Source organism: Pan troglodytes, chromosome 17, assembly GCF_028858775.2.
Source record: "Pan troglodytes isolate AG18354 chromosome 17, NHGRI_mPanTro3-v2.0_pri, whole genome shotgun sequence".
NCBI lineage: Eukaryota > Metazoa > Chordata > Mammalia > Primates > Hominidae > Pan > Pan troglodytes.
This window is the reverse complement of record NC_072415.2, coordinates 28,181,565-28,202,970: the sequence shown is the minus strand read 5'-3', so window position 1 is coordinate 28,202,970 and position 21,406 is coordinate 28,181,565. Positions and strand designations below refer to the sequence as shown.

At 35.6% G+C, this 21,406-nt stretch overlaps 1 protein-coding gene across 10 annotated transcripts in view; it reads left to right on the top strand.

The window, feature by feature from the left end:
* SMCHD1 (structural maintenance of chromosomes flexible hinge domain containing 1) overlaps window positions 1–21,406 on the top strand; it is a 147,859-nt gene that overhangs the window by 37,744 nt on the left and 88,709 nt on the right. For all 10 annotated transcript variants that reach the window (XR_010151859.1, XR_010151858.1, XR_008540621.2 and 7 more), the window contains 10 exons: window positions 1,216–1,382; window positions 3,730–3,820; window positions 4,529–4,739; window positions 7,227–7,347; window positions 7,423–7,606; window positions 10,358–10,552; window positions 12,359–12,472; window positions 13,029–13,135; window positions 14,221–14,303; window positions 14,465–14,578. Coding sequence is in view for 7 of the 10 variants with exons in the window: in XM_512045.8 (XP_512045.2) it covers window positions 1,216–1,382; window positions 3,730–3,820; window positions 4,529–4,739; window positions 7,227–7,347; window positions 7,423–7,606; window positions 10,358–10,552; window positions 12,359–12,472; window positions 13,029–13,135; window positions 14,221–14,303; window positions 14,465–14,578 (1,387 nt within the window). In the remaining 3 variants the exon portion in view is untranslated. The remainder of the gene's footprint in view (window positions 1–1,215; window positions 1,383–3,729; window positions 3,821–4,528; window positions 4,740–7,226; window positions 7,348–7,422; window positions 7,607–10,357; window positions 10,553–12,358; window positions 12,473–13,028; window positions 13,136–14,220; window positions 14,304–14,464; window positions 14,579–21,406) is intronic.

Sequence of the window (21,406 nt, the reverse complement as noted above, 5' to 3'; positions counted from 1 at the left end):
CATTAGGTTATTTTGTTGCTATGTGAACATCATAGAGTGTACTTATACAAACTTAGATGGCATAGCCTACTACACACCTAGGCTATATGGTATAGGGTACTGCTCCTAGTCTACAAATTTGTACAGCTTGTTACCCCAGGCAGTTGTAACAGAATGGTAAATATTTGTGTAGCTAAACATAGAAAAGGTACACTAATTTTACAATACTGTATTATCTTATGGGACCACTGCAGTCAATTGTTGACAGAAATGTTATGTGACATATGACTGTGTATGAATACGCACACAAACACGCGCACGCACGCATACCATGTTTTTTGTTTGTTTGTTTGTTTGTTTGTTTTTTGAGACATGCTTGTTGCCCAGGCTGGAGTGCAGTGGCGCGATCTTGGCTCTCTGCAACCTCAGCCTCCCGGGCTCAAGCGATTCTCCTGCCTCAGCCTCCCTAGTAGCTGGGTTTATAGGCGTGTACCACCACGCCTGGCTACTTTTGTATTTTAAGTAGAGATGGGTTTTGGCTTGTTGGCCAGGCTGATCTTAAACTCCTGACCTCAGATGATCTGCCCGCCTCGACCTCCCAAAGTGCTGGGATTACGGGAGTGAGCTACCACGCCCGGCCTGCAATTTTTTAAAACATAGATTCATACTACAGATGGAGAAGTTTGTAATTTTATCCTCAAATTCCCCTACTAACTCCCTTCCATAAGTTTTAGATATTCTCTGAAAGTGGACTGGTGTCCAGAATGATTTTACTTTTAAGCACTATGTGTTTGGGCTTAGCTAGCTGGGTCCAGCCTGCCCTGTAGTTTTCTTGAACATGGAGGGCTGGACATTGGTCCTGACCAAGTTAAGTGGTAGGTCTCCCAAGCAAGCGTTCATTCTACCCTAGGGGTAAGTGTCCTCAATTTTTTAAGGCATTTTAAAACTCAGTATTTGTCTTTACCTTTTCGTTTATGATTCTAAAATCGGTTTAGCATTATAAGATAGGGTGCTCTTTATGCATGCTAGTTTAGCAGTCTGTGTGAAAGTTCCCTTGTCTTCACAGTGTTGTCACATACTTAGCCAGTTTGTTGTATTGGGCCAGTTTCCTCCAAAGCTTTTCTGAAACCTATTTGTGAAACTCCAAGTAAATCACATTAAAATTTGATGCAATAGCTATTTGTATAATTATAATTTAGATGATTTAATCTGTTGTATTTCTGTTCACTCTTGTAGCCCTCTGATTCTGTTCACATTACAAATGATGATGAAAGATTTCTACATCATCTTATCATAGAGGAGAAGGAAAAAGATAGCTTTACTGCTGTGGTTATCACAGGGGTACAACCAGAACACATACAGTACTTGAAAAATTATTTCCACCTTTGGACACGACAGTTAGCGTAAGTAATTATATTTGGCTTAGGAAATGTTGCTACTTAACTTTTTTAAGACAGAAAACATTACAGATATATTGAAGCCTCTTTGGTATCCTTTTTGCTCCTGTCTCATTTTCTTCCCTTTAGTATTATCCAGTACTCTGATATTGGTGTTAAAACAGCTCTCTATTCATTTATTCTGTAAATATTTATAGATCACCTCTAGTGTACTGAGCATTATTTGAGGCACAGGATTTTGACAATATTATAAAATTAAAAAAGAACTTCACAATTTGTCAAATTGAGCACTATATCACTTCCATGACCCCGTTTTGTGCTTCTTTTCCATAGGACCTGTCGTAATCTTCCATACCATATATATTTATTTTTGTTGTTGTTAAATTCACTGCTGTATCTCCAATGTCTTCTAGAAGAATACTTGCTACATGGTAGATGCTCAAATGTTTATCAAGTGAATGAATGCATCAAGCCTATTAAAATAAAAAATATATGTACATATGTGCCTATATGACATTAGTACTGAAAATAATCATTGTGTTTTTATTCCAGTAACACTTGTAGGGACTCTATATTCCATTAGACCAAATCAGAGGAATAGTTATTTAATGGCTCTAAAAAAAAATTTTTTTTTTTTTTTTTGAGACCGAGTTTCACTCTTGTTGCCCAGGCTGGAGTGCAATGGCGCACTCTTGGCTCACTGCAACCACCACCTCCTGGGTTCAAGTGATTCTCCTGCCTCAGCCTCCCGAGTAGCTGGGATTACAGGCGCGTGCCACCACACTTAACTAATTTTTGTATTTTTAGTAGAGACAGGTTTTTGCCGTGTTGGCCAGGCTGGTCTTGAACTCCTGACCTCAGGTGATCCGCCCACCTCAGCCTCCCAAAGTACTGGGATTACAGGCGTGAGCCATCGCGCCCGGCCTAAAATTTTTTTTTTATAGCTATGTGATACATACGATTTACTGTATTGTTTCCCTAATTTGCATTAGTATGAATTACTGAGACTTGCAAAATGGGTACATCTGCTCAAAATTCGTATTTTAAAAATGTATCTTTTTACATTTACCCAAAAGGCTACTGTTCTTGAGAGTCTCAATTTTATACGTAATTATACGCTAAGAGAATTTAAAAAATTTTTTATGGGAAGATAAATTTGGTTTTAGGAATACCTTTTTTCTTGTTGAATAGTTGTTTATTATCCCTGTTACCCAAGGTATTTAAGTAGGACTTTGCAGTTTTCTTCAAGTACATATTTTATTAGCTATTTTATAGTTTATTGAAGGAACTCAGTGTACATTAACACATAATTTAAATATACTCTTGCTCTAATAAAGAAGGATTATGAAGAAATATTGCAAATTTCTATTTCACGAATAAAGACATGGTAGTTTATAATCCTGAACAATGTTACCAAAATATAATCTTTTTTAACCTTTTCTGAAAAAATAAAGAGGTGTTATTTCCAAAATGTTGGTTTTCAGTGAGATGGTGTCAAACTTACTAGTTTTGTTTTTGGAATCTTAGGGTAAGATTGTCTCAGTGCTATAGGAGAGGAGAGATGAATGTTCTAGAACAGGGGTCCCCAATGCCCCGGTCGTGAACTGGTACCCATCTGTGGCCTTTTAGGAACCCAGCCCCACAGTGAGTGGTGGGCCCGAGTGAGCATTACCACCTGGCTCCGCCTCCTGTCAGATCACTGGCAGCACTAGATTTCTCATAGGAGCACGAACCCCCATGTGAACTGTGCATGTGAGATATTGCGTGCTCCTTATGAGACCCTAGTGCCTGTTGATCTGAGGTGGAACATTTTCATCCCAAATCACCCTTCTTCAACTCCCATCTCTGGAAAAATTGTCTTCCGTGAAACTGGTTTTGGTGCCAAAAAGGTTGGGGACTGCTGTTCTAGAATGGTATTCTCTTATTGAGATTAGATATCTAATCCAGTTTACCACTGATAATTGAGTCCTTTCTGGAACGTACCTGGTAAGTAGAATTATAGACTCTTGCTGTCTAGTTTATATTTATTTGATGAATTATTCCTCTTGGAAGTGGTGTATGTGGTCTTTGAAGTTGGAAAGGCCTGGGTTGAAGCCCACGGCTCCCTAACTCTATTCTGTGATGTCAGATAACTTACATATGCTTCTTGCACCCCAGGTTCTATATCTGTAAAATGAGATGCAGTAATACCTGCATCTCAATTGTTTTTACCATTAAATGGAATATGTATTTTAAAATGCTTAATAAAGTGCTTGATACCTAGTAAATAGTGTTAAAATATTTTGATAGAAGATTACATTAACTTATAATTTTATGTGAATTAAAAGTATAAAATTATTCTTCTCTATTTTAGGCATATTTATCACTACTATATTCATGGCCCAAAAGGAAATGAAATACGAACATCAAAAGAAGTTGAACCTTTCAACAATATTGATATTGAAGTAAGAGAAAAATCCATCTTAAAATAATAAAAATTATGAGATATTTGTTCCAGTTCCAAATGACTAAGGATAATAAAAAACACTCGATAATTAGACAACTTCTCTCTCCTTGTTTTTTACCAAACTACTTTCATTGTTTGATATCCAACTAAAGAGATTATTCCTGGATGTATTTTTCTCAAACCTTTATTTACTGTAGGCTTAGTTTATCTTTTTTTGTCTCTCTTCTGTGGAGCTATGCATTGTTACTGAACATCAATCATCTCTTGAAGCATGGAGGAAAAGGGAGATAATGTAGCTTTCCTTTTGTTTGTAGAAGTTATATCGTGGTGACAAGGTTTAGCAGCACAGAGCATTTGAGTATTGGATTCTCAATCCTCTAACCCACACGTTAGAATTTCACATACAATGTTGTCCCACTTCCTACCTCTAGCAAGAAACCTCGAATTAAATGTACTCATGACTTTTCTGTCCTTCAGCTCTGATTTGCTGTTTCTTTGCTTACTTTATATTTTCTAGTAGTATGTTCCTTATTGAGATGCTACTTAAAGCTGTTTAACTCATATGTAAATATATGTATTTCATTAAGCCAGATTGTTACTTGTACAAATAAACATAATTTTTACTTATTCTATTGTTGAATCATAGCTGAGAACAAAATTAAAGTTACCATAGAATTTAATTATTTTTGTTTCATTTTTATTTTAGATTTCTATGTTTGAAAAAGGGAAGGTACCTAAGATTGTCAACCTAAGGGAAATACAAGACGACATGCAGACGTTGTATGTAAACACAGCAGCTGATAGTTTTGAATTCAAAGCTCATGTTGAAGGAGATGGTGTAGTGGAAGGGATTATCCGTTATCATCCATTCTTATATGATAGAGAAACTTACCCTGATGATCCATGCTTTCCATCAAGTATGTTAATCTGTTATCTTAGTTATAAAATATGAAGTTGTGATTTAGGACAGTGATTTGTTTTTCTAAATGATTATCGGTTGGGCTACTCAGGTTAGATAAATATTAAAATTTTTTCTTATGCAAGTCTTAGGTTGTTAGGTATTTGTAATTTTTGTAATTCCTGATTTTTGTGTACATTCATTTCTAGATGAATAAATCTTTAATGAACTCTTCTTTTAGTTCTGTTACGAATCCAAACTTTTAGATATGTATGCGTATTAATCCTTTATATGTTCCCTTGTCTTCTCTTTATCCTCGTTGCAGTTTTACACTTTATGCAGTCATATTTATTAACTTTTTCTTTATGCTTTCTGATTTTGTCTTACTGTAGAAAGGCTTTTTACATCTCAAAATTATATAAATCTGTAGCTTTTTTGTTTTTGTTGTCATTTTATGGTCAATGCATCTGTGTTTTTCTTTTTTGTATGTAGAGCAAGGTGGGGTTTTATTTATTTAAATTTTTGAGTGATGGGGTCTTGCCGTGTTGCCCAGGCTGGTCTTAAGATCCTGGCCTGAAACAATCCTCCTGCCTTGGCCTCCCAAAGTACTAGGATTACAGGTGTGAGCCACCACACCTGGCCCCCACCTTTTTTATCCCCCCCAGTAGAGAGATAGGGATTTAACAATTATTTTCTATGTGGTATTCATATTCAGTTTCTTAGCACCAGTTATTGAATGTTATAATTTACCCAAGAGTTAGAACTTTTATAATATAAAGTTCCCATAAGTACATAGGTCTAGATTCTTTACTATAAAGTACTATTTTCTTTTTATGAGTAATGATACTGTCTTGTAGCTTTATCTTGTAATTTGGTATCTTTGGGAAAAAACATTTTCACTATTGTTCCTTTTTGAGAATACTTTTGCTCTTCTAGATAATTTTGGAATCAGCTTTGTACATTCACTTAAAGTAATTCTAGTGAGATTATTGGGATTGCATTGAATTTATAGGTTAACAATATTAAACTTTTTCATTCAGAATACTTCCTTAGTACATTCTTGGTTTTCTAGGGTCTGCAACCAGAGATCCTGATTCGAATCCCATCTTTGCCACTTTCTGTTGGACAAACTACTCCCTACCTTAGTTTCCTTATCTGGGAAATGGGTAGTTCACACCTCATAGGGGTGTTGTGAAGATCAAATTTAAAAACTGGGGCAACTTCTCAGAATAGTGCTCAACACTGTTTATTAAGTGCTCCTGCCCAGTACATATTGTTACTCAGTGGCTCCACTGGCCTTTTTGGTTTTGTTTTTTATTTTTTGGAGGCAAAAGTCTTGTGTTGCCACACAGGCTGGAGTGCAGTGACACAATGTAGGTTCACTGCAGTCTCTGCCTCCCAGGTTCAAGCAATTCTCATGGATCAGCCTCCTGAGTAACTGGGACTACAAGTGCCCACCACCATGCCCGGCTAATTTTTTGTATTTTATTAGAGACAAGGTTTTGTCATGTTGCCTAGGGTAGTCTCAAACTTCTGAGCTCAGGTAATCCTCCCACATAAGCTTCCCAAAGTGCTAGGATTACAGGCGTAAGCCCCTGTGCCTGGCCATCTCTGACCTCTTAAATTTGCTGTTTCCAATTTTTGTGTGCTAATAGACAAAAAGATATAATTTTTTTCAAATGCTGCCTTAAAAAGAAGAGCAAGTAAGTTGAGTGATCCATCAGAGGGATTCTCCTCTAAGAGCAAAGTGATTTTGTTTGATTGAAAGCACCTTTTATATAAGGGACTTCTTGTGAGGGCTTTTAGGGAGAAGGTTTTGTTTTAGGTGGGTAAACTAATGCCAGGGTAGCTGAGGTGGTAATATGTCAGGATCACGTTGTTTAATCCTAATTTATCTGGATACATGAGAGTGTGTTGCTAATAAACATAAGATTATAGACAATTGTGCAAATTAATGCTCTTGATGCATAGTAACATGTCTTACAGTTCTGTGTACATTTTTCGTGCTTACTTGAATCTGAAAATAATTTCTAAAAAGTAAACTTAATTTTAGCATCATTCACTAATTTCTTCAAACTAGGTAAACTCGCTGCTATTAGATGTCATAGATTTCTCAGATGACTTTCATGTGAACATACTAGTTCTGATAAAATTGTGAAACTGTTTTAGATACACGATTTAAGCTCCTATATTTGTAGGAAGGAGGGATTTTGTTATAGGGGATAATCTTTTTGGATGTAAGACTCTTTTAGCCTCATGAATAGGTTTTAAAGATGACAGGCCCAGCAGCTAGTACATTGGTTCGTATATAAGTAATTATTGACTTCTAAATGACAGACACCATTCTTAATGTGGAACCACTTTGTAAACCTGCCTTTTTGTGGGCAAACAGTATAAAACTACCTTTAGGTTTTATAGAATGCAATTTGAAACATTTATGTGTTTGTTTCATTATTTCTCACATTTTAGCAATAAACATTTTGTTCCATTTGCCCTTTTGATCTAGAATTAAAAGATGAAGATGATGAAGATGATTGTTTCATACTTGAGAAAGCAGCTAGAGGGAAAAGGCCTATTTTTGAATGTTTCTGGAATGGACGTTTAATACCATATACATCAGTTGAAGAGTAAGTTTGATTTTTGCTGAAATTATGTTTTTACAACTTAATTCTTTTACTAACTAACATTTTGTTCTGTTCAAGCTTTGACTGGTGTACTCCTCCTAAGAAGAGAGGGCTTGCACCAATTGAATGCTACAATAGGATATCTGGTGCATTATTCACTAATGACAAATTCCAGGTCAGCACAAATAAATTGACGTTTATGGATCTTGAGCTAAAATTGAAAGATAAGAACACCCTTTTTACAAGGATTTTAAATGGACAGGTATGATTTTTAAATATAAAGTTGTGAATATTTGCAAATGTTTTATTTTTAAGTAAAAGAAGACACTAGCAGTGTAGGTTTTTATTGATATTTTGCATCAAAAGACTATGATGTATAAATTTTTTTATGAGCAGTCAAGTGTTCACATTACTAAAAAATTTTAAGCTAATTAGACTAGGTTTGGATAGAATTTACATATCTTCATTAGTTTTTGTTTTTGTTTTTTTTTTAAGACAGGAGTTTCACTCTGTTTCCCAGGCTGGATTGCAGTGGCTCAATCTCAGCTCACTGCAACCTCTGCCTCCCAGGTTCAAGCTATTCTCCCGCCTCAGCCTCCCAAATAACTGGGACTACAGGTGCGTGCCACCACACCTGGCTAATTTTTGTATTTTTAGTAGAGATGGGGTTTCACCATGTTGGCCTGGCTGGTCTCGAACTCCTGACCTCAGGTGATCCACTTGCCTTGGTCTCCCAAAATGTTGGGATTACAGGCATGAGCCATCGCACCCAGCCAAGATCTTAATATCTAGCCCTTGACATAGTAGAAGCCACAGAAGCATCTTAATGAGAACATGTATGAACAATTGTATTTGCTTTAAGGGCTATATTTGTACATTAATAACCTAGTTGTGCAATTTTTATCTAGTCTTGAGGGTAAAAATGGGGTAAAACTGTGAAGTACTTTGAACTAAAAGGTGGTTTGAGATTGATCAATATTAAAATACATGTATTGATTAATACAACAAGAATGATTTCACTTTGAAATTTGTTACAAAGTTGAGTGAAACTAGTATACTAGTGTACTTGTATTCTGTGCACAGACCTCAGAGACTTTTGATACTACTCTTTCAGTAGTTTAATGTTGAATTGCCAAGAAATAGATGATTTTATTATCAATTTATTTTTGGGCAATAAATACAGTGCATAGTACATAGTATTTGTAGTCAGTCAGTCCTATAAGATGTTGAAATTAATTTTGCTCTTATAAAGCTTGTGAATCATAGAAGATTAGGATACTTTTAAGAATTATACACTGAGAAAGACCTTATCAAAATGAGTTACTACTCCTTTATAATACACTTAGAATTCATTTATAATATGGTGTTAGTTATCCAACATTTATTGAGCAGTGGGTGTTTTCAAAAGCTATCCAGAAATAGTTAATTCTATTCCTTTGTTACACTGTACTTTTAAAATATGTATTTTCTAATTTTGAAACATTCAAGCTGCGCATAATGGTTCACACCTGTAATCCTGGCTACTTGAGAGGCTGAGGCAGGAGGATGGCTTGAGGCCAGGAGTTCAAGACCAGCGTGTGCAATACAGTGAGACACCCTCTGTATTTAAAAAAAAAAAAAAAGAAGGAAAAGAAATGTTCAAATACACAGAAAAGTTGAAAGAATATTATAAAGTGAATATCTGCATACTTTTCCCCTAGATTACTACCTGTCACCTTGACATGCCTTCTGAATTGTACTTTGACTGTTACTGAGTGTCTGGAATTAATGCATTTGGTAATTTGTTTGGTTGATAGTGAATCCATCCTGAGAGTTTTAGAAGGGTAGTTTAACGTTTTGGTTGTCACACTTTCTGGTTCCTAGTTACTAATTTAATCTCCATGTCAGCTGGCAAACTGACAACAATGATTTGCTGATTTGGGAAAGAGTTGGTACCTAGTTATAGGAGTAAGTGTGGCAGCAATTTCCCGGAAACTATATACCATATTGGACCTGTGAGTCTTTACCATGTATATATATTTCCTTTTTCATTCATATAACTTTAAAAAAATCAAATTTATTAATAACTAAGATAGTATCCTTCTTGACAGCAAGCATCAAAAACTTAGGCTGAAATTATTTTTAATTTTGCCTTACTTTCCTTTGGAAGTGGTATATTATGGTATAAGGTACGTAAGAAGGAATGGAGTTCTGTAACTTTACAGACTGTCCTCTGCAAAAGCATGTAATGGGGAGATTGTCTTACCTCCTCATTGCCCTAGAGGCAGGCATCAAACAAGTGTATAGCACCTTATGCTTGAATACAGATTTCTGTATTCTCTCCCAACAGGGTGAAGAATGGTTGGCAAAAACACATCTTCTTAAGTATTATTAGAAAACACTTCAGTTTTATGAGTTTATTTTTTGGATAGGCTCTATATATAAAAGAGAAAATTAAAAAGAAAAGTACATTTTGCATAGCAGTGTTTCTCAACCTTTTTTCGTTATCACCCTCATAAGGAGTCTTTCTTGGCATCTTTTTCTCAATTGTTTTCCCCAGTGAAATTTTACTACTGCAGATTTACCATCTGTCTGTTTGTATATTGTATTCACGTTTATAAAGTACTTGATACACAATGAGATTTTTATCGTCCCATTGAGAATGTGGTTTACAGTTAGAAGGCCTCCACTCATCCCTTTTGTGGAGCTAGCTAGTTCTCCTCCCAGGCAGTAAGGGTTCATCAGTTTTTAGTGTATCCTAGGAATTAAAGGCGGAAAGGAAGGTTTTATTGTTGATATTGACCAGGGATACCCTTGGTTCTAAGAATAATATCAAATTTTTCTTCTTTGGTAATGCATTTGTTTGAAATATCCTAAATGTGTACAGAGGAAGGATCCAGCAGAATATTTAATTTTTTATTAGGTTTTCTGAATTGGAGTATATGAAAGGAAAAAATAAAATGAATGACAAATGTTTATGGTTATATTTGTTTGCTAGTAGCTATATTTCATAAAACATTTTAAAATTCTACAGGAACAGCGAATGAAAATTGACAGAGAATTTGCTTTGTGGCTGAAGGACTGTCATGAAAAGTATGATAAACAAATAAAATTTACACTTTTTAAGGGAGTAATTACACGTCCTGATCTTCCTTCTAAAAAGCAAGGTCCCTGGGCAACATATGCAGCAATAGAATGGGATGGAAAGATATACAAAGCAGGACAGCTGGTAGGTTTAACTTATTGTCACTTTTTTCTTATAATTTTTAATTTAATTTAAAACACATATGCAGAATCACATGTATAGAAAATAAGCTATTTTAAAAATTTTCTTTTTTTCCCATTCTCACATTTCATGAAGAACATTTATTCAGACTCTTCACAGGCCTGTTTGACATCAGTGTCTTCCATCATCTCTAAGGAAATTTAACTTATTTTTAGATTCAATTTTTAGTAGAAGTTGAGACTAAATTAGATGTATTAAAATTTAACAACAGTAACAACAAATAATGCAAATACTGGCTCCTCAGGAGCTAGGTAAGAATGAAAAGGACAAACTGATTTTAAATTCCATAATTTATTATAGCATTAAAAAAACTATTGCCAGAGGCTCAATTAACAAGGTTTTTATGGTTTCCTAAACTAAACTTTACTCACATGGAGATCTCAGTGTTTTTTGTTTGTTTGTTTGTTTTTAATGTAATGCGTTAAGTAATGATTTTTAAGTATTTTTTTGTTGAGCATCTGCTGACATAGTAAGTTACTGCACCTTTTGACTGTGTGGTGGAGAATTCAGAGATATAGGAGATGTGCTTTGTTCTTGGTGATATTATATCCTAGCAATGGGGATAGTGTAAGCATAAGTAATCGGTAAGAAGTGGATCAATGCAATGGAGAGAAAGGATTAATAGTGTTTTGGCAGGTTAGAAGGAGAGAAGAGGAGAGGATTTTTTTTGTTGTTGTTACTTTGGTTGGTCGTGTGGGCTGGAAGAACAGAGCAGATCGTTAAATACTTTGGAAAAGAAGTAACATTTGTGTGGACCTTGAAAGGGGTAGAGGCTCAGGTTTACACAGATAATTACAAGGTAGAAGGCTCTCTGTTCTCTCCATAAATGAGAGATACCATCATATATTTAAAGCTATAGAATTGGATGAGATCATCTATACTTGGTGAGTATAGCTAAAGAGGTAAAAGGATTGAGCCTGGAGCTTTCCCAACATTTAGTGGTTAGAATGAAAAGGAGATGCTGGCAGAGGAGACTGACAGGGATAAGCTGGTGAGATAGAAGGAAACTAGCAGAATGTGACATCCCTAGAGCCAAGTGAAGAGTTACAAGAAGAAAGGAGTGATCAGTTTAGTCAAATGCTTAGTGGTAATGGAGTAAAGTGCTTTCTAGAAGGTAATCTGAGCATAGAGATGTGCGTAGGTAAGTGCAGAAAAACAGCAAGTAGTAAGAGTTGGGTTGTCCTGCTGCCTATTGTATGTGTGAAGAGAAATAGTTTAGAAATGGGGCAGGCAAGGTAGGTTGGGATAAGCTCTTATAGTCCTTGTTGGGAATTTCTGAATTGGAGTTGTGGAAATTTCCCTTAGATTTTTCAAGCCAAGTAAGGAGAAGAAATATGATAGGCAAGTTTTGAGCTGATGTATTTGAAAAATAATATTAACTTGTCAAAGTTTATAAATTGCTGTTCATCATCTGAGAGCAGAATTTTATGGGGAAAAAAGGTTTCAGGTATGTTGGCATTCATTATAACTGAATTTGAAGGAATTCTGGACTTGTAAGACACATGCTTAATTCTAACACATTTGTATAAAGAAGCTGCCATATTTTTACAACTATTTGTTAAGTACAGAACTTCAAAAATACAATTTTATTTTAATATTAGAATGCTGTTTTCATTAGTTTTTCTAATGATAGTTACCAAGGTTTTTTTCTTTGTAATAAAGAAGTTCTGTGAAATTATTATTAAGCCTATTTCTCTTCGTAAATCTTAATACTGAAGCTTTTTTTTTTTTTTTTAAACTAAATATTAGGTCAAGACAATCAAGACACTTCCCCTCTTTTATGGAAGCATAGTAAGATTTTTTCTTTATGGCGATCATGATGGAGAAGTATATGCTACAGGAGGAGAGGTTCAAATTGCAATGGTAAGACAGCAAGTGATAAAACATACTGAAAGTTTCTTGATAACACTTTTGCATAATTGTTAAGATATAGTATATTTCGCTAGTGACTAGTTTTCCATTGGATAAAGTGGTTGTAGTTTTTGTGTGGATTTTTATGTGTCATAAGTTGATGTTTTTAATAATCTATACAATTTAACATCATATGCTCAGTTTTTGTAAACATATATACATTATAACTAGTTACCAAATTAATTTTATAAAGTCATGTTTCCTCTAGGGCCCACTAACTAGTAAACATTGGAGCCAGAATTCTATCTCAGCAATGAGTAACTACAAAACTGGAGTGGGTTTTTTCCCTATACCATGCTTTCTTGTTAATGTTTGATATGTTAGGACTACAGAGGTTATATAAAAAATATAAACAAACATTGTGGTTTAACATAAGAATAGCTACTGTTATTTATGTACTTAATTAGGATAAAATATATTTCTTTGGAAGAAACAAATGGGTGTTTGTTTTTATTACAGCTAGATTTAAATAGTTTTCTTTGAAATGTTGGTAAATTTATTTATTCAGGAACCTCAGGCACTATATGATGAAGTAAAAACTGTGCCAATTGCAAAGCTGGATAGGACAGTTGCTGAGAAAGCTGTTAAAAAATATGTAGAAGATGAAATGGCAAGGTAAGTCACACTTCAAGATGCATGACAAAAATAGAAAAATTGGAAAGAATTGTGCTGTAAGTATTCTGAGTATGTCATTTACTCTGCTGTTAGGGCATTTGTAGTCTTAGATATTGTACCTATTGAGATGAACTTCTTGTTGAAAAAAATTAAGAGGTCTAGTTATACAAACAGAATTCTGCATTTGTTTTGTAGACAAAGAAGGGAATCTTATATATCTAAAGTGTCACTTTTATAGGCACTATGATTAACATGTTTTAAAAAAACTCAGTTTGGCCTACAACTAGGAAATTACAATACCTGCTGAGAGGTAAAGATGAGTGTATTAGTTCGTTTTCACACTGCTATAAAGATACTACCTGAGACTGGGTAATTTATAAAGCAAGGAGGTTTAATTGACTCAGTCGTGCATGGCTGGGGAGGCCTCAGGAAACTTATAATCATGGCATAAGGCGAAGGGGAAGCAAGCCATGTCTTACATGGGCGGCAGAAGAGAGAGAGAGGGAAGGGGGAACTGTCAAACACTTTAAAAATCATCAGCTCTCGTGAGAACTCACTATCAAGAGAACAGCATGGGGGAAACCATTCCCGTGATCCAATCACCGCCCACCAGGTCCCTCCCTTGACACCTGGGGATTAGAATTCGAGATGAGATTCGGATGGGGACACAGAGCCAAACCTTATCAATGAGTTATAAAGAAGAAGAAGGAAGTAGAAAGTGGCTTTTCTTCTTGTATAGCTAATGATGCAATCATTTTGATTCTTACTGAATTTTGATTCTTAGGGGTTATCCTGTCTTCTAAAGGTAATTTGTACTATAAACAAGTAGAAAAAAAAAATCACAAAAATTTGACAGTTTCTGGCTTTTAATTCCAAAAGTTTTTTTTTTCTTCTTTTTTTTCAGTAGCCACAGGAATGGTTAGGGAGGGAAAAAATTTTTAGGTGATTAATCGTAAAGAATTCCAGATTTAACCTTTTAAAATATATCAGCAATAAATATTTAAGTTTCTAATAACTCATATCTTTTTAATTAAGATCATAATTAACAAAGTTTGTGGAACATTAATATGCTGGTTTCATAACAGGCTCCCTGATAGATTGTCAGTAACTTGGCCTGAAGGAGATGAATTATTGCCTAATGAGATTAGGCCTGCTGGAACCCCTATTGGTATGTTTGTTTATTTTTCTAATACCAAAAAGTGTGCTTTTCTTTTGTCTTACATTTCCAATATGTAAAAGCTCATGAGATATTAAAATGCAATGGGAAGATTTGGCAGATTCAGCAAATTTTTGGGTGTAATTAAGATACTTTTAATTTTTGACTCATAGGTGCGTTAAGAATTGAAATACTGAATAAAAAAGGGGAAGCAATGCAAAAGCTTCCAGGAACAAGCCATGGAGGGTCAAAGAAACTCCTGGTTGAGCTCAAAGTTATTTTACATTGTAAGTATACAAACTAATTTGGATCTTTAATATTGTTTTTAAAATATATCAAATTAAATATCTTCATATAATTATTGATGACCTAGCAATCTGATAGGCATAGCAAATTTTATTGAAGTTAGGAATTTCAGGAATGTTATGAATAGCTCATTTTCTTGGTGGATATTTTTCTAAGGTTTTTAAAAAATACTTCATCTTGAATTTTTTCATGTGGGTAACTGTGGGCTAAAGTAAAGGTATGATACATATATGTAGAAGAATTTGCAGTAGGAATTTCTATAAGCATATATGTATTATTACAGTTCTAATAATTACAGTAATAATTACAGTATTAATTACAGTATTATTAGTCATCCAAAACAGGTTTCACTGAGCTAAAATTAAAGTGTCTTCAGGACTGCATTTTTTCCTGGAGGTTCTAGGTGAGCCTTGCCTTTTCTGCCTTTTAGAAGTTACTCTCAGCTGGGCTTGGTGGCACGAGCCTATATAGTCCCAGCTACTCGGAAGGCTGAGGCAGGAAAATTACTTGAGCCCAGGAGTTCGAGGCTACAGTGAGCTATGATCACGCCACTGCACTCCAGCCTGGGTGGTAAAGTAAGACCCTGTCTCTAAAAAATAAATAAATCACACAGAAGCACCACTCTCATTCCTTCATCTTCAAAGCCAGCAGTGCAGCACCTTTCATGACCTTCCTGCTTCTTTTTTTTTTTTTGAGACAGAGCTTCGCTCTTGTTGCCCAGGCTGGAATACATAATGGCACAATTTAGGCTCACTGCAACCTCTGCTTCCCCTGTTCAAGCAATTCTCCTGTCTCAGCCTCCTGAGTAGCCGGGATTACAGGCACATGCCACCACTCCCAGCTAATTTTTGTATTTTTAGTAGAGATGGGGTTTGATGGGGTTTCATCATATTGGTCAGGCTGGTCCCTGCTTCTATTTTCAATAACTTTATATATATATATATATATATATATATATATATATATATATATATATATAAAAAACATATTAACATGAAATTTATGAAGTGGCACTAAGTACATTCATATTGTTGTGCAACCATTACCACTATCCATCTAAAGCATTTTTTCATCATTTCAAACTGAAACTCTATAGTAATAACTCTTCATCACTCCTTTCTCCCTGCCCTGGTAACTACTTTTTAACTTTCTATCTCTGAATTTGACTATTTTAGGTACCTCATAAAAATGGAATTATATTTGTCCTTTGTGTCTGGCCTGTTTCAGTTAGCATAGTGTGTCAGAATTCCCATTCCTTCTTAAGGTTGAATAATATTCCCTTGTGTGTGTGTGTGTGTGTGTGTGTGTGTGTGTGTATATATATATATATACACACACACACATATATACACACACACCATATTTTGTTTATCCATTTGTTTGATGGATACTCAGGTTACTTTCACCTGTTGTCTATTGTGAAGAATGCTCCTGTGAACATCGGTGTACAAATAGTTCTTTGAGTCTCCGCTTTGGTTCCTTTTAGATACATTCCCAAAAGTGGACTTGCTGGGTCATATTATTATTTAATTTATTGAGAAACTGCCGTACTGTTTTCCACAGTGGTTGCCTCATTGTACATTCCAGTTTCTCCATGTCACCCACAGTTGTTATTTCCTGTGGGTTTTTTTGTGGGGGACGGATAATAGCCATCCTAACAGATATGAAGTGGTATCTTACTGTGTTTTTTTCCCCCCCTTTTTCCTACTAAAGATTATTGTGGTTTTGATTTGCATTTCCCCAATATTCAGTGATTTTGGCCATCTTTTTATGGGCTAATTGCCATCTGTATATCTTCTTTGGACAAAGGTCTATTCAGGTCCTTTGGCCGTTTTTAAATTTTGTTGTTGTTGAGTTGTAAGAGTTCTTTATAATCCTGGATATTAATCCCTTATCAGATAAATGATTTACAGATATTTTCTTCCACTCTGTGGGTTGCTTTTTCACTTTGTCAGTGGTGACTGTGATGCACAAAACTTTTTAATTTTGAAAAACAATTAGTTTCTTTTTTCTTTTGTTGGCTGTGCTTTTGGTGTCTTATCCAAGAGATTGTTGCTAAATTCAGTGTTACGAAGCTTTTCCTGAATGTTTTTTCCTTAAAATTTTATAGCTTTAGCTCTGTTGTTATTACTTCGATCCATCTGACCTTGACTTTTGCATATGGTTAACTTCTTTTTATATGGAAAACTTCTTTTGCCTGTAGATATCCAGTTTTTCCAGCACCATTTGTCAAAGACTATACTTTCTCTATTGAATTGTTTTGGCCCACTTGTTGAAAGTCAGTTGACCACATATGTGAGAATTTATTTCTGGGCTCCCTGTTCCCTAGGTCTATATGTCTGTTCATATGCCCATGCTGCACTGTTTTTGTTTACTGTAGCTTTGTAAGTTTTAAAATGAGGAGGTGTGAGTCCTCCAACTTTATTCTTGTTTTTTAAGATTGTTTTGGCTATTTGGGTCCATGGAGATTCCCTATGAATGTAGGATGCGTTTTTCTATTTCTGCAGAAAACACCATTGCGATCCTGGTAGGGATTACACTGAATATGCAGATCACTTTGAGTATTATTTTTACCTTAGCAATTGTAAGTCGTTCAATCCGTGAACATGATTTTGTATCTGCAACTTCGCTGAGTTTATTAGCTATACCAGGGTTTTTTTATGGATTATTTAGGTTTTTTCATATATGAACATGTCATTTATGAACAGAAATAACTTATTCTTTTCCAAAGTGGATGCCTTTTATTTCTTTTTCTTGCCTAATTGGTCTGGCTAGGACTTAAAATACTATGTTGAATAGAAGTAACCAAAATGAGAATCCTTGTCCTGTTCCTGATGTTAGAGGAAAAGCTTTTAAGTCTTTAACAGTTGAGTACATGTGATGTTAACTGTGGGTCTTATATAAGGCCTTTATCATGTTGAAGAAGTTTCTTTCTATTCCTTGTGTAGTGTTTTTATCATGAAAGAGTATTGTTTTCCCAAATGTTTTCTCTGCATCAGTCCAGATAATTATGTAGGTTTTTTCCTTTATTCTCTCTAAGTGATGTATTGCGTTGATTGGTTGTTTTTTGTTTTTTGGGTTTTTTTTTTGAGACGGGTTCTTACTCTGTCACCCAGGCTGGAATGATGCGGCACAATTGTGGCTTACTGCAGCCTCAAACTCCTGGGCTCAAGTGGTCCTCCCACGTCAGCCTCCTGAGTAGCTAGGACTACAGACATGCTCATTGCACCCAGCTAATTTTTTTTTTCTTTTTATCAATGGATGAGAGTTTTTTAAAAATATTGACGAGGTTGGCCTCGAACGCGTAGCCTCACCTCCTTATGCACCAGGACAACTGGCCTGAGCCACCATGGCTCCGTTTTTTTTTTTTTTTTTTTTTTGTGGTGGAGACAGGGTCTCCTATGCTGCCCAGGCTAGTCTCAAACTCCTGGCCTCAAATGACCTCTTGCCTCAGTCTCCCAAAGTGTTAGGATTACAGGCATGAGCCACTGCATGTAGCCTTGATTGTTTTTTATTTGTTGAGCCATCCTTGCATTCCAAGAGTAAATCTCACTTGGTTGTTATGTATAGTTTGGATGTTTGTCTTGATCCCCGGTGTTGGAGGTGGGACCTAATGGGAGGTTTTGGAGTCATAGGTGCACATCTCTCATGAAGGGCTTATTGTGTGAGTTCTTGCTCTATTATTTCCCATGAGAGCTGGTTGTTAAAAAGAACCTGGCACCTCCCTCACCCCTCTTTTGCCATATGATCTCTGCATACACTGGCTCCCCTTCACCTTCCACCATGAGTGGAAGCAGCCTGAGGCTTTCACCAGATGCCCAGTCTTCCAGCCAGCAGAACTGTGAACCAAATAAACATCCTTTTCTTATAAATTATTCAGCCTCAGGTATTCCTTTACAACAACACTATATAGACTAAGGTGAGTTCTTTTAAAATTGTGCTGAATTTGGCTTGCTAGCATATTGTTGAGAATTTTTGCATCAATATTCATAAGGGATTTTGGGCTGTAGTTTTCTTTTTCCTTTTTTTTTTTTTTTTTGATGTCTGTGTCTGACTTTGGTATCAGATAATGTTGACCTCAAAGAATGAATGAGTTAGGAAGTGTTCTCTCCTCTTTAAGTTTTTGGAAGAGTTTGAAAAGGATTGGTGTTTCCATTTATTTCTTAATCCTCTGTAACCAATCTATCGCCAAGTATCACACTAAAGTACAGTTGACCGTTGAAAAACATGGGTTTGAACTGTGCAGGTCCACTTATATGTGGACATTTGTGAATCAAATGCAGATTGAAAATACGTTTTTGCGGGATTTGAAACCCACATAAACAGAGGCCAACTTTTCATATACACAGGTTCTGCAGGGCCAACCACAGGAGTTGTATGTGCAGATTTTGGTATACATGGGGATCCTGGAACCAATCTCCTGCGTAAACCAAGGGACAACTGTATATCTTCGTTCTGCCCATTCAAGTCCGAGTCATCATGGTCTCTCATTCTAACCACGTAGTAGCTGCCTCAATGAAAAGTCCTCTTTCACTCTTGCACTGCTCCAGCTCATTTTCCTCATTTTACGCCAAAGTGATTTTTTTTGAATTGCAGAACTGTGTATATCACTCACCTGTTTTATATTATTTCATCTTTAGTGGCCTAGGAAACTAGTCATAGCTCTGCAATACTCCACGCATGATCTGGCCCTTCCTCTCTCTCCAACTTGATCTCATCCTCACTTACCATACCTCTAACCACAACTGTTTTCTTTTGGTTCTCATCGATCCCCAGTTTTCCCAACTCTAGACCAAATTTTGTTCCTTAAATGTGTCTTTCCCCTCTAGGACAGGGGCGGCAAACTATTTGGAAAGCGTCAGGTAGTAAATACTTAGGCTTTGAGAGCTGTATAAGCTGTTTCTTAGGATTACGTAAGTCTGTTTTTGTAGATGAATGCAGCCATTGGCAGTCCAGTAGTTTGCCAGTCCCCTTGTTCTACAAGATTAAAAACTACAGGAAAGCAATGATGTTTTCTTTACCCTTTTTCTAGTACTTTGTATATAGGAGGTAATTAATTAATATTTGTTGAATAAATACATCAAAAATCAGAAAGTTGCTTGGGTCTTTTTAGAGAACTTCTCGTGGTGATTTGCTGTCTGATTTATAATTGCACCCTTTTTTAAAAGCAAATATTGAGAAGATGTTTCTAGAACATGTTTCTTTCTCTATTGGTACAAGTTGAGAAATCCAGCAGTAAAAGGCAAATATAGGCATGCTTTCTTTAAGATACATCATAAACTGGTCTGGCCAACATGGTGAAACCCCGTCTCTACTAAGAAGTAAAAAAATTAGCCAGGTGTGGTGATGTGCGCCTGTAATTTCAGCTACTCGGGAGGCTGAGGCAGGAGAATCACTTGAACCTGGGAGGCAGAGGCTGCAATGAGCTGAGATTGCACCACTGCACTCCAGCCTGGCAACAGAGTGAGACTCCGTTTCAAAATATATATATGTATTTTAAATTTTCATATCAATTTTGTCATTGACATAAAGATTATTTAAGAGTAAGCTGTTTGATCCAAGTATTTTATAGTTTTGAGAGTTTCTCTTGGAATTGATTTCTAGTTTTATTCCACTATGGTCCGAGAAGTTACTTGATATGATTCTGATTTTTCAAAATTTGTTGAGATTTGTTTTGTGGCCTAATATATGGCCTTTCTTCAAGAATGTTCCATTTGCTGATGAGAAGAATGTATATTCCACAGAATAATGTATACTCTGCATATTGTTGGGTAGAATGTTGTGTAAATGTTTGCTTAGGTCCATTTGGTCTAAAGGCCAGTTTAAATCCAATGTTCCTTTGTTGCAACGTTTTCTATCTCCATGATCCATCTAGTGCTATCAGTAGGGTGTTGAATCCGTTATTATTGTATTGCTTTCTATGTCTTCTTAGGTCTAGTAATACTTGTTTTATGAATCTAGGCACTGGTATTTGGTACATATATATTTAGAATTGTTATATCTTCATGTTGAATTGATTCCTTTAACATTATATAATTTTTTTAACTGTTGTTGATTTATAGTCTATTTTATTTGATATCAGCTACTCTTGTTCACTTTTGGTTTCTGTTTGCATGGAATAGCTGTTTCCACACCTTTACCTTCAGTCTATAATTGTCTTTATGAGTAATATGAGTTTATTGTGAGTAGCATTTAGTTGGTTCATTTAAAAAATCCATTACTGCCAGTCTATATCTTTTAGGTAGAACATTAATCGATTTACATTCAAGGTTAGTATTTATATGTGAAGTTTTGCTCTTGTCATAATGTTGTTATCTAGTTGCTTTGTAGATCCTTTCTTTTTTTCCCTCCTTTCTGTCTTTGTGGTTTGGTGGGATTCTGTTGTGCTATTTGATTTTTTTCTCTTCCTACCTTGTATAATTGTTTTATAAGACCTGTGAATTTTATACTCTCATGTGTTTTTATGATGGCTAGTATTGACCATTTGTTTCCATGTTTAGAACTCCTTTGACTGTTTCTTGTAGATCTGGTTTAGGGGTAGTGAATTTCTTCAGGATTTGCTTGTCTGGAAAAGACTATTTTGCCTCCATTTATGAAGCTTGTTCTAGCAGGACACAAGATTTGTGGTTGACAGTCCCCCCTGCCCCCTACCCCCAGCACTTTGAAAACAGAATCCTACAGATGGAGCAGGACTGTAAAAAAAGAAAAAACAAAATGCCAGTCTCTACTAGCTTATAAGGTACCTGCTGTGAAATCTGCTGTTAGTCTAATGGATTTTCCTTTACTGGTGACTGGATGCTTTTTCTCTT